This window comes from Diachasma alloeum, unplaced genomic scaffold (assembly GCF_001412515.2).
Source record: "Diachasma alloeum isolate Michigan unplaced genomic scaffold, Dall2.0 Dall_scaffold_00289, whole genome shotgun sequence".
In the NCBI taxonomy this organism is placed as follows: Eukaryota; Metazoa; Arthropoda; class Insecta; order Hymenoptera; family Braconidae; genus Diachasma; species Diachasma alloeum.
In genome coordinates this window covers 390,498-401,681 of record NW_021680428.1, presented here as the reverse complement: position 1 = coordinate 401,681, position 11,184 = coordinate 390,498, and the positions used below count along the sequence as shown (strand labels likewise).

General features: G+C 46.6%; 1 protein-coding gene across 2 annotated transcripts; it reads left to right on the top strand.

Moving 5' to 3' along the window:
- Positions 1-3,441: 3,441 nt before the first annotated feature.
- LOC107039038 (tudor domain-containing protein 5) lies at positions 3,442-11,114 on the top strand. Of its 2 annotated transcripts, XM_015258476.2 has the most exons (5): positions 3,442-5,150; positions 5,499-5,643; positions 5,785-6,036; positions 6,309-6,410; positions 9,204-11,114. In XM_015258476.2, the coding sequence occupies exons 1-5, from the start codon at positions 3,769-3,771 to the stop codon at positions 10,743-10,745; spliced, it is 3,423 nt and encodes a 1,140-aa protein (XP_015113962.1). In that variant the 5' UTR covers positions 3,442-3,768; the 3' UTR covers positions 10,746-11,114. The 2 variants fall into 2 exon arrangements, with proteins under 2 accessions (XP_015113962.1, XP_028982000.1); XM_029126167.1 differs by lacking the exon at positions 9,204-11,114 and having other exon boundaries at positions 6,309-9,118.
- The last annotated feature ends 70 nt before the right edge of the window (positions 11,115-11,184 follow it).

The following is an 11,184-nucleotide window of genomic DNA, read 5'->3' as shown; positions in this document are numbered from 1 at the left end:
GGGGGGGGGGGGGGGCAGATTCTGATCAGGTGGTCAAACAGGACTCGGTATTGGAGATATCTTCAGGGAATGTCGTACCCGTCGAGATTCTTACCGCAGCGCCAAGATGAAAGTGGCGGGATTATTCTCATTTCAAACGCAATTACTAACTGAATCAAACTGGCCATCGGGCAGGAGAATATGATAAAGGCTTTTTTTCACCCGGAGCCAAAGTGCCATATTTAGGCTTTTTTCGGGGAGAAAGTCGACTTTCGCCAAAATCGAATTTTTCCGCCGGGTGAACGCAGAATCTGTATTTTCTGGCCCGCCTAATACCCCTGAGCCCCTCACTTGCCCCAGAAAGGCAGAAATAAAAAATTTTTTTTTTCCACCCCGAGTCAATCGGTCGTATTTAGGCTTTTTTCGGGGAGAAAGTCGACTTTCGCCAAAATCGAATTTTTCCGCCGGGTGAACGCAGAATCTGTATTTTCTGGCCCGCCTAATACCCCTGAGCCCCTCACTTGCCCCAGAAAGGCAGAAAAAAAAAATTTTTTTTCCACCCCGAGTCAAACGGTCGTATTTAGGCTTTTTTGGGGGAGAAAGTCGACTTTCGTCAAAATTGAATTTTTCCACCGGGTGAACGCAGAATCTGTATTTTCTGGCCCGCCTTAATACCCCTGAGACCCTCACTTGCCCCAGAAGGGCAGAAAAAAAAAATTTTTTTTCCACCCCGAGTCAAACGGTCGTATTTAGGCTTTTTTCGGGGAGAAAGTCGACTTTCGCCAAAATTGAATTTTTCCACCGGGTGAACGCAGAATCTGTATTTTCTGGCCCGCCTAATGCCACTGCGCCCCTCACTTGCCCCAGAAAGGCAGAAATAAAAAATGTTTTTTTTCCACTCCGAGTCAAACGGTCGTATTTGGGCTTTTTTCGGGGAGAAAGTCGACTTTCGCCAAAATTGAATTTTTCCGCCGGCTGAACGCTGAATCTGTATTTTCTGGCCCGCCTAATACCCCTGAGACCCTCACTTGGCCCAGAAATGCAGAAATAAAAAAAAAAAAAATTCCACCCCAAGCCAAAGTGCCATATTTAGGCTTTTTTGGGGGGAAAGTCGACTTTCGGTTAAATCGAATTTTTTCGCAACAAGGTTTGTTGAGTGGAAGGCGCGGGATCTCTCGAATTTTATGAATTCCTTCATACTTTGGTGCTCTCAAAGATAATCAAGCATTTTGGGAAACGGTCCACTTAATGAGAAAAAGGGAACTGAAAAGAAGTCCAGCAAATGTATTCGACATTTCTGGAAAACGAACCCGTTGAAAATACCGAAATATTCAATCAAGGATAAAGAAATTAATATTTTGAGTGACTCACCGGTCGCTGAAACACCCGGCAGCTTGGCATATACTCCAATCCAACTCCCACAATTCCATGATTATCCCGTTCAGATGTCCTTACACTTTCATCCTTCACTATCACTGTTTTTTTTATCACCACACTTCACTCGGGATTTTTCAAATTTAAATACTCGAAATATTCACCCGAAACAAAAAACACTGGTCACTGATTTTACACACCGACCCCCATCTCGCGCATTTATCAATACATCGGCAATAACGGAACTTCCGAAAACACTTCGACACTTTCACAACCACAAATTCACTCACAAAATCCGTCCAGTCCTTCGTTCTCCACTCATTTCACTTTTGAAATAACTTTTCAATTAAAACACCAAAAATTGTCATGTCCAGAATTACACAGCAGGCGCCATCTTGCGACGTCACAAATATGTCGATATCACGTAGAATTAAGTTTTATCCTATAGCACTTGTAATTCATCACTATTAATCCAAACGCCTCCTTAAAATCGTTGCTCTTCATCATTATTAACTTATTGTTCAATTGTCCATGTTTTATTGCACAGTTTTATTCTCTTTTTCCTCCAGAATTAATTAGCAAACGTCAAAGCGCCGGTTCAGTACCAAAGGCCGACCCGCCACGAATGTGCGCGGAGGAGTTGCGCAGTGGCGAAATTTGGCATTGCACTTTTTTGAGGTCTAGGCCTCATAATGTGCATTAATCAAGTTTGATTTCTTGATAAAATCGTTGTTTGCCATCTATATTGACTGATTATTGCGTGATTACTATTTATTTCCCCGGTTTTATCCCTTTTCTCACCGAAAAACTGCGGACGAACGCCAAAGCCCCCACTCGATGCCAGTCGCCGGCCGCCATGATGAATGTGCGCGGAGGAGCTGCGCAATGGTGGAATTTGGCATTGCGCTTTTTAGAGGTCTCGGCTTTATAATTTGCGTTAATCAAGTTTGATTTCTTGATTAAATCGTTGCTGGCCATCCATATTGACTGATTATTGCGTGATTACTATTTATTTCCCCGGTTTTAACCCTTTTCTCACCGAAAAACTGCGGACGAACGCCAAAGCCCCCACTCGATGCCAGTCGCCGGCCGCCATGATGAATGTGCGCGGAGGAGCTGCGCAATGGTGGAATTTGGCATTGCGCTTTTTAGAGGTCTCGGCTTTATAATTTGCGTTAATCAAGTTTGATTTCTTGATTAAATCGTTGCTGGCCATCCATATTGACTGATTATTGCGTGATTACTATTTATTTCCCCGGTTTTAACCCTTTTCTCACCGAAAAACTGCGGACGAACGCCAAAGCCCCCACTCGATGCCAGTCGCCGGCCGCCATGATGAATGTGCGCGGAGGAGCTGCGCAATGGTGGAATTTGGCATTGCGCTTTTTAGAGGTCTCGGCTTTATAATTTGCGTTAATCAAGTTTGATTTCTTGATTAAATCGTTGCTGGCCATCCATATTGACTGATTACTGCGTGATTACTATTTATTTCCCCGGTTTTAACCCTTTTCTCACCGAAAAACTGCGGACGAACGCCAAAGCCGCCACTTGCCGCCAGTCACCTGCCGCCATGTTGAATGTGCGCGGAGGAGTTGCGCGATGGCGAAATTTGAAATTGCACTTTTCAAACGTTAGACTTCATAATATCAAATAATAAAGTCTAATTTCTTGGTAAAACATTCCTCGCTATCAATATCAACTGATTATTCCCTAATTAATAATTAATTCCCCGGTTTAATAATTTTTTTCACCGAAAATAGACGAAAATAAATTAAATAGGCGAACAAACAAGTTCTGCATTTCGCTTTCCCCTCAGAGGACCCCCTGCCCCTCCCAAACCCAGAAAATTCCCCCCTCCCTCTGCCAAACCGCATATTCACATTTTCAAAAAATCCACAAAACCCAAAAAATCCCCCAGCACCCCACGTCCCCCATTGGCGGGAACGCCGAGGCTCAAGGTTGCCCAATCAGCACCGCCGCCGCCGCCCCCCGGCCCCTTTGCCGCATAACCGATCGCTCATTCGCCAGCTCCGGAGCCCCCCCGACGACAACTTCCTCTTCCTCCCCGGCCCATTCTTCAATTGCGTGTTTAGCCCGCCGGCTCGGCAGATCCACGTGCGGGAGCTCTCCTCGGGCACAATTCCTCGCGCATAAATTAATCCCAAAAACCGCGAAGTGCAGTGTTACCCCCTGAAAGCCGAGATTCGTCCCCCGAACAAAGGGGGCCCTCTCCGTCGCGGCTGACGTCACCCCACCTCGGGGTGAGTGTTTACATTTTTTCCGAGTGTCCGTGGCGTCCAGAGAACAAAGAACTCCCAGTCAGCGGGTCCCTCGTCGCGTTAAACCCGACAACAATACTCTTTCCCCTCGAATTCCGTTGGCCCCGCATTCCGGACGATCACGTCAACGAAATAAATGGCGGGGAGTAACGCGAGATGTCGAGAAGAGGTGGTGCGGACGATAGTGTCCCTTCTCGTGACGGAGAAGCCAGCGTACAACATTCCAATCCCCAAGTTAGAGTCGCTCTACAGATCCTCCGAGTGCGAGAGAATCCCCTACCGAGTCCTCGGTTACCCCTCGGTAGTCGAATTTCTGCGAACAATTCCGCAGATACAGATCGTCACCCGTGACGGCACAAACTTGATAAACTTCCTGGGCTCGGAGAAGACTCGCGACCTGAGTGAACTAGTGGCGAGACAGAGAACGAGTCAAAAGTCCCAGAGGAGTAGGTCCACGTGTCGGGGAAGGGGTCCCCGAGGGATTCCGCAGGGCTATTTCCCCAGGAGTCAGAGTGCCTTCCCTCCACGAACGAGTGACACTTTCTCGCGACTGTGCACTGAGACCCTGGAGATTCTCGAGAGATCGCAGGGCGGACTGTCGAGGACGAATTTGATGTACAAGGTGAGGGAGAAGAAGCTGGGGTACTTCGACATGCAGAACCTCAACGACATTTTGCTTCACCTCGGGGGAAAGGTGGTCGTCAGCGATCAGATGGTGTTTGCAGCAGCCAGGGCCCGCCACAACGAGATCTCGTGGGAGGGGGACCGCCGGGAGCCCCCGAGGCCCCAGAACCCAGTGGTCGTGAGGAACTTCCAGGTGGAGGAGGAGGACGACTATTTCGGGGATTTCGAGGAGCACCAGGCGCCTGCGAAGGACGAGAAACCATTGGCCATCACCTCGGGGCCCCAGGGCGAGGATCCAGCGAAGGAGGACCCCATGCCGGGCGTCAACGACCCCAGGACCCAGGCTGAGGTCGAGATGATCATCAACGAGAGGATGAGGTTCAGGCTCGAGAAGCTCATTCAGAACCGCCCGGAGGGCATTTGGTGCGCTGAACTCGCCAAGATATACCATGAGGTGTACAACTTGACCCTCGAGTGGCAGCAGCTGGGGTTCAACAGCCTCAGCGACCTCGTGCTTCATCTCCCTGATATTTTCTACTGCGTCCAGCCCAGTCCCACTGGGGACTTCAGGGTCTTCGACGCTAAAAATAAGGACAAGGGCACCGTCATGCCGGTGAAAATGACCCTCAGTGCCATTCATCAGATTTATCCTGACCCTGAGGACGACGTCAGGGCTGTACCTGCGGGGCTCTCACCCGAGACCATCAATCGACTCATTCCGGAGGATGTTGTTCGCCTCGGGGAGACCATCGGACAGGTTCTCATTGATTGCTTCAATCAGGAGGACAAGGGGTATGAGGAGGTCGTTGTCTGCGATGCTTTCACTCCCTCGTTCTTCTGGATTCATCTGAGGAGGAAGATACTCAAGCTTGATACCATGATGGAGAGACTTCAGTGAGTTGAATTCATGGGGCTTTAGGGAATAATTCAGCTTATTTTGGGGAATTTGGTTGAGGAATTGTAAGCGGGACTGATTGACGTTAATTTTTGGTAAATGTCGAGGAGTTTGAGGGGAATTAAAGCTAAAAACAATTTTTAAACTCGAGAATATCTATTTTTAATCAAATTTTCGTAAATGAACTTCACATTTTTCACTTGTCAAATAATTAAAAGATTTAAATCTTGTGAGAAAAAATACTAAATCACGAAATAATTCATTAAATCAATTAATTGACTTTTGTGAAATAATAATAAAATTTTATTTTCTCTTGGTGATTAATAATCTGTATTGAATGATTTCAGAGAGTACTACGAGCAAAAGGGCAGTACTTACAATGTCCCTCTGATTGTTCTTGAGAAGGGGCTGAATGTTGTCTGCAAATTCTATGGGAAATGGCACAGGGGAATCGTCAAAACCGTCGAGCCTGATGCAGAGTCAACAACAACTGTAAGTGAATTCAATAATTCATTCATATACTTCTTCATTCACAATCTTCTGCATTCTTCCTCATTCTCATCATTCTAATTTCATTCTCTTTTTAAAAAAATGCATTGTCAATTTACAAACTGAATCAATTCCTGTTCACAGGTTCTCTTCTACGACTATGGAACTCTCCACAAATATCCAGCAACTGCAATGCATTTTCTCCACCGCAAGTTCTCGAATTTGCCAGCTCAGGCGATTCCCTGTGGCCTGTACAACATCAAACCCCCAGAGGATTATGGAGCTCTCAAAAATCCCGATGGCAAGGTGAGATGGTCCATTGAGACCAGTCGTCGATTCGTCCAACGAGTCCACGACAGACCACTGGTCGCCATTTGTGGGAAAAAGTTTCCAGAGGTGAGTCCTCGTCGAAATTACTCAGCCATTATCTCCCCATTCTCATTTCGATTTTATTTTCGCTTTGAGAATGGCTTGGCCCATGCTAATATCACATTCTTCGTATTATAATCATAATTGTTCGTGAAGAAGTCGTCAATTCTACAATTTTCCCCAAAAATTGTAGTTTTATTGACTAAATTTGAGAGAAAAATAGGAAAAAAATTAATTTTCCTCTTTAATCAACGAAAATACCTCTGAATAATCAAATCTTTTGTTTCTATTTGTCCCAGAATAACTCAATGTTGCTCAGTCTCACCGACACATCGAGCGACGAGGACGTGAACATCGGCGAATGGCTGGTGAACGATGGACTCGCTGTGCACGGTTCGATGGTTCGTATCAGGCCCAAAAATTTCCCATACAAACATTCACTGACCTGTAAACCCACTGAGCATTACGAAAAACCCTGTAAAGCCATAAAAAAATTGTTCCCAAATGTGAAGCCCCCACCCCCAGTTGATGTATCAAAATTATCGAACAATAAGAAAAGAGTCAGTAAAGTCGAGAGTTTGAGAGCTAAACTTTTGGAGAAAGCGTCAGCCAAACGGGGAGTGAAGTGTCCCACCTGTGGGCAGCCAATTCTTAAATTACCTGACGTGAAAGTAGAAAAAGTCCCAGATGTTGCCCATATGAATGGGGTAATTCCTCCAGTAAATGGGGTATCGATGCCTCCAATGAATGGGGTAATGTCCCCAGTGGATGAGTTATTCGAGAAAATCCCTCACCTCAACCCAACCGCCATGAAGATGATTGGCCACTGGGTGGAGACTGGCTACATGCCACGATTGGGAGTCCCCTCTGCTCAGGAATCTACTCCTGAATGGGAAGAGAGAGGTCTCGCCCCAGACGAGGTCCTCGCAGAGGCCCACAGGCCAGCTGAGCAAGTCGAAACTCCCCCCGAAGTCGAGGAGAAAGTCCTGACCCCAGAAGAAATTCCCCCAGAGCCCCACAGACCAGCTGGTGAAGCTGAGGCCCCTCTCGAGGTCGAAAGGACACCTCTGCACCTGGCACCACCAGCCACCACTGATGACGACGCACTGTCCGAGTTCGACACAGTCCTGAAACCCCAGAGGCAGATCCTCCAAAGTGGAGTCATCGACTGGGAGACTTTCAGGCTCATCGAGAAAAATCCAAAGCCAAAACCGGTGGAGAAGGGGGAGCTCCTGAAGAGCATTCCCAAGCCCAAACGAAAGATCGTTGAGACTAGGGAACTGTTTGATGATGCATCTGTGGGTGGTGATGCTCCAGCAGAGGAACTGGGGGAAATTAAACATGAGATGATTATACCGATTATTAAACAGGCTTTGAGGAATAATAAGAAGGAGTTGAAGTATTCGAGGGTTGTTATAAGTAGAGATATTTTAGGTGAGAGGGCGGGTTCGAATGGCCCTGTGGAGTCGTCAGGGGGTCCTGGTGATGATGAGGAAGTGAAGGGGGTGGAAGGGGGAGTTGATGAAGGCAGGGTAATTAATGGAGAAGCTGGAGGAAGTGGGGAAGTCAGAGAGGAAGGAAAAGAAGAATTTTCCGAGTTATTTGAGGGGATTCCAAAAATTAATTCATCAAGCCTTCAGAAGGATGATGAGTCAAGGCCTGAAATATTGAGCCCTCCGAGTGGTCTTGTGGAGTCATCAGACGTGAAAGCAACTGTTGATGGGGAATTGCCAGAGGAAGACATGAGAATTAATGAAAAAGGAGAAGAAAAAGAAGAAGAAGCGATGGAAATTAAATTTTCCCCATCACTCGAGGCGATTCCCCAAATTAATTCCTCAACCCCTCAGAATGAAGACAATTCAACCCCCAGGGCACTCATCGAAGAAGTTCTTTCACCCAAACAAGAATCAAATGACACCAGTCAAGATAATCGCGATGAAGACAATTCTCCGCCTGTTGAAGAAACTCCGAAGAACCGCAGAGTTCTCATCGAAGAGTTATCATCCTCAGAAGATAGTGACGGGGTGGAAATGGTCTCGGTGTACGCCGAGCTCCTGAAGAAGTCTCCTCGCTTCTTGAAACAAATCCTCCACAGAAATAGTCCTGAGGAATCCTCCGAGCTGGACTCGGACGACGAATCGAGCGAGATGTCCAATGACGAAGAGAGTATTAACAAATCGATCGAAGAAATTGAAACAATCGGTCGTGATGAAGTTCCAGAGATCGTCGAGACAACTGAGAAGAGTAATAACGAGATCATTCCCACAGAGTCAATTGAAAATTCATTAATTTCCACATTAAAATCAAAATATAACAGCTATAATAATGAGAATAGTAACGAGAATTTGGGAGAAGGTAATTCGAGCTTGGAATTGATTAATAATGAGAAGAATCTGTTGACAAATCATGTCCCTTTAGATAATTCGCAAATTCCTGTTTTCGATGCCGCAGATTTTAATTCTGATGACGAAGAGTTCGATGTTTATTTTGCTAGCGAAAATAAGATTTATGGGGTAATCCCACAGATCGGGAGGTTTAGGGAAATAATGATGAATGGAGATGACGAAGAGGATGTCATCAATGAAGACAGTTCCAAAATGATTAACCCAAATTCATCGAATGAGATTAGAACAGATGATGGGGATGTCGAAGAGGTGTACAGATCTCCTGAAGACACTGACGACTCAATCGTAAGTGTTTCGACACTTTCAGATTAATTATGCTCTTTCCTCTTTTCTTTCAAATTTTGTTGGCATTGACAGAGTTTATTCAGTTGATTCTAGTGAATCGTTCGTCTTATTTTCCTTAATTTTGATACTGACGATTGGGGCTAGTGTCAAATGACTTTGTTATCAGTGGCTATTTCATTGAGTAGAAAAGAATTTTTTTGCGGATGAATTCACTATCTGAAAAATGTAGAATGAAGAATAAGATTTAGACAAAAATATCTAGGAATTTGTTACAACGATTGAGTCTCGATCGGAGAATGAATTTATTTCACTCCGCAAACTAGACTAATGTAAAACATTCTAAAAAACGATAAAAAAATTAGGTAAAAATATCTAACGAAAAGACAACGAAGAAATTAATTTCCTTCACTTTAAACGAAATGTACGTTATCTTATAAAAACTAATAAAAATGAGAGAAAAACTGAGTGGTCTCGTTATTTATGGCTCTCCCCCTCTGCTTTCAGGGACTGAAAATCGATCCCAACGACTTGAACCAATACACCGAGGATTACGACTGGGAGCGGACGGAGGAGGCCCCGGAGAGGCCCCAGGCGGCTCCAGGAAACGAAGGAAACAATCCCATAATTCAGAATCTCGTGGTTAAGGGTGTGATCGCCTCGACTCGACTGGCTGAGCGAGGAGCGCAGCTGATGGGCGCAATCGACAGTCTCATCTCCTTGAACTTCAAGGAAGTGGACGTGTCGATGGTCGACGTGCAGTCCCTCCTCTCCCTGAAGAAAACAATCCTCGAGGACTGGGAGGAGTTCTGCCCGGAGAAACCCAAACGCTCCTGGAAGTTCCTGTTCGGCCAGAAGAGCCAAAATGCGAGTGAAGATGGAACAGTGACAGTTAATGGAGTTGATCAGTCGTTTTCTAGCACACGTGACGTAGCCTGTGGGCCCCTGGGGTCCGAGGAGGGGCTCGGGGGGCTCCAGGAGTCCCTGAGGACCTCCCAGGACTCCTCAGAGGCCTGTCGAACTGTCGAGGGTCAGGGGGACCAGGGGACCCTGGAGCCTCTGGAGGAGAACGACGTGGAGGACCTCGGATCCTTCCACTCCGGCAGCTCCATCAGGATCCTCGACGAGTGCGACGAGTCCATGTACTCAGCGTTCGACCTCCCCGACACCAACCCCTTCAAGAACGATCTGATGTCAGCAACCACCTGCCCTTTTCCAGAGAATAACGAGCAGAAGGCGCCTCCACCCATTCCCCCTCGCACCAAGAGGCACTCTAGCATCTCTAATCTGTCGAGAATAGGCGATGACACGCTGCCAGAGGTCAATAACAACGTGACCCAGTGCCTGAACACGTCTGACATCGAGGCCTGGAGGAACGGCAATTATTTATCAGCTCAGCAGAACGGAAACTGCAGCTCTCCAGGGGATCAGCAACCCTCGGAAGGGTCTAGACGTCTCTCTGTGCCACCAGGGTTCAGACCCATTGTCCCTCCGAGGACATTACGAAGGGACATCAACAGAAATCTAACTGAGGGTAGTGAATTGAACTCTTCGAACTCAATTCTGGCTGTTTCCTCGGATACTCAGGGGAGTGGATCCGTCAAGCGACCGGACTGCCTTCAGGTCGATCTCTCGAGGTGCTCAGTCTCCATCTTCTTCATGGATGGGGCTGGCTGGATCACCATCGACCAGTTCAGGCAGGCTCTCACGAACTTCACTGACAGTCTGCCCATCAGGAAAATTCTCGTTGAACGCCAGGACGAGACGTGCTTCAGGGTCATCAGGAGGGAGGAGAACCCCAGGATGTTCGAGATCATCCGGAGGAAGGGCAGGGGGGGTGAGCAGCACTCGGAGACTGAGATGAACGCGTTCTACCTCGTGCCTGTTAATATCGTGCTCTGCAAGATGTTGAGGGCCTTTGGCCTCGTGTCCCAGGAGGATCTCAAGAGGTACACAGCTAACTATGGGGTCACTGATCACCCCGTTCTCCAAGAATTGTCACTAATTTTCGGCGCTTGCAAGGAGGTCGTCAGGTGCATGAATCGTTGAGGTTTGGCTTAAGTTTGATTCAGTCACTCCAAGTTTTGGTTTTTTTTCGTGAAGAGAGTTCGAGTGGACGAACGTTATTATTTTCGGATTATTTTTTGTGAGGGGTCAGAGGACTAGACAGCTGGTGTCTAGGGAGAGGAGGAATCGGGCTCCTGAGCATAAGACATTATCGTTATTTAAGGTTTTGTTCCTGGGGAACAATGATTGATGCTTTGACGTTTGACGTTCCATTAGTGATAGCTTTCATTAAAATTGAGTTTTTTTAGTTTATAGACGACTGAGAGATGTGTTTAGTTTTTTTTATCTGAGAGATTTTTCTGGAAAAGCTGTTGAGACTTCAATAAAGATGACATAATGAATTTTTTCGGAGAGGGTTTGAACTTTTTTTTGTTTCATTTGTCCTTTCCTGGGGAGGCGAACAAGTGAGGAGTGGGTTGGG

What these genes read in the sequence shown, in the direction of transcription:
- LOC107039038 (XM_029126167.1), top strand. Translation starts at nt 3,769, where the DNA reads ATGGCGGGGAGTAACGCGAGATGTCGAGAAGAGGTGGTGCGGACGATA. An exon ending in ATGCAGAGTCAACAACAACT is followed by an intron (nt 5,644 to 5,784) that starts GTAAGTGAATTC and finishes TCCTGTTCACAG; the next exon opens with GTTCTCTTCTACGACTATGG. An exon ending in GTGGGAAAAAGTTTCCAGAG is followed by an intron (nt 6,037 to 6,308) that starts GTGAGTCCTCGT and finishes TATTTGTCCCAG; the next exon opens with AATAACTCAATGTTGCTCAG.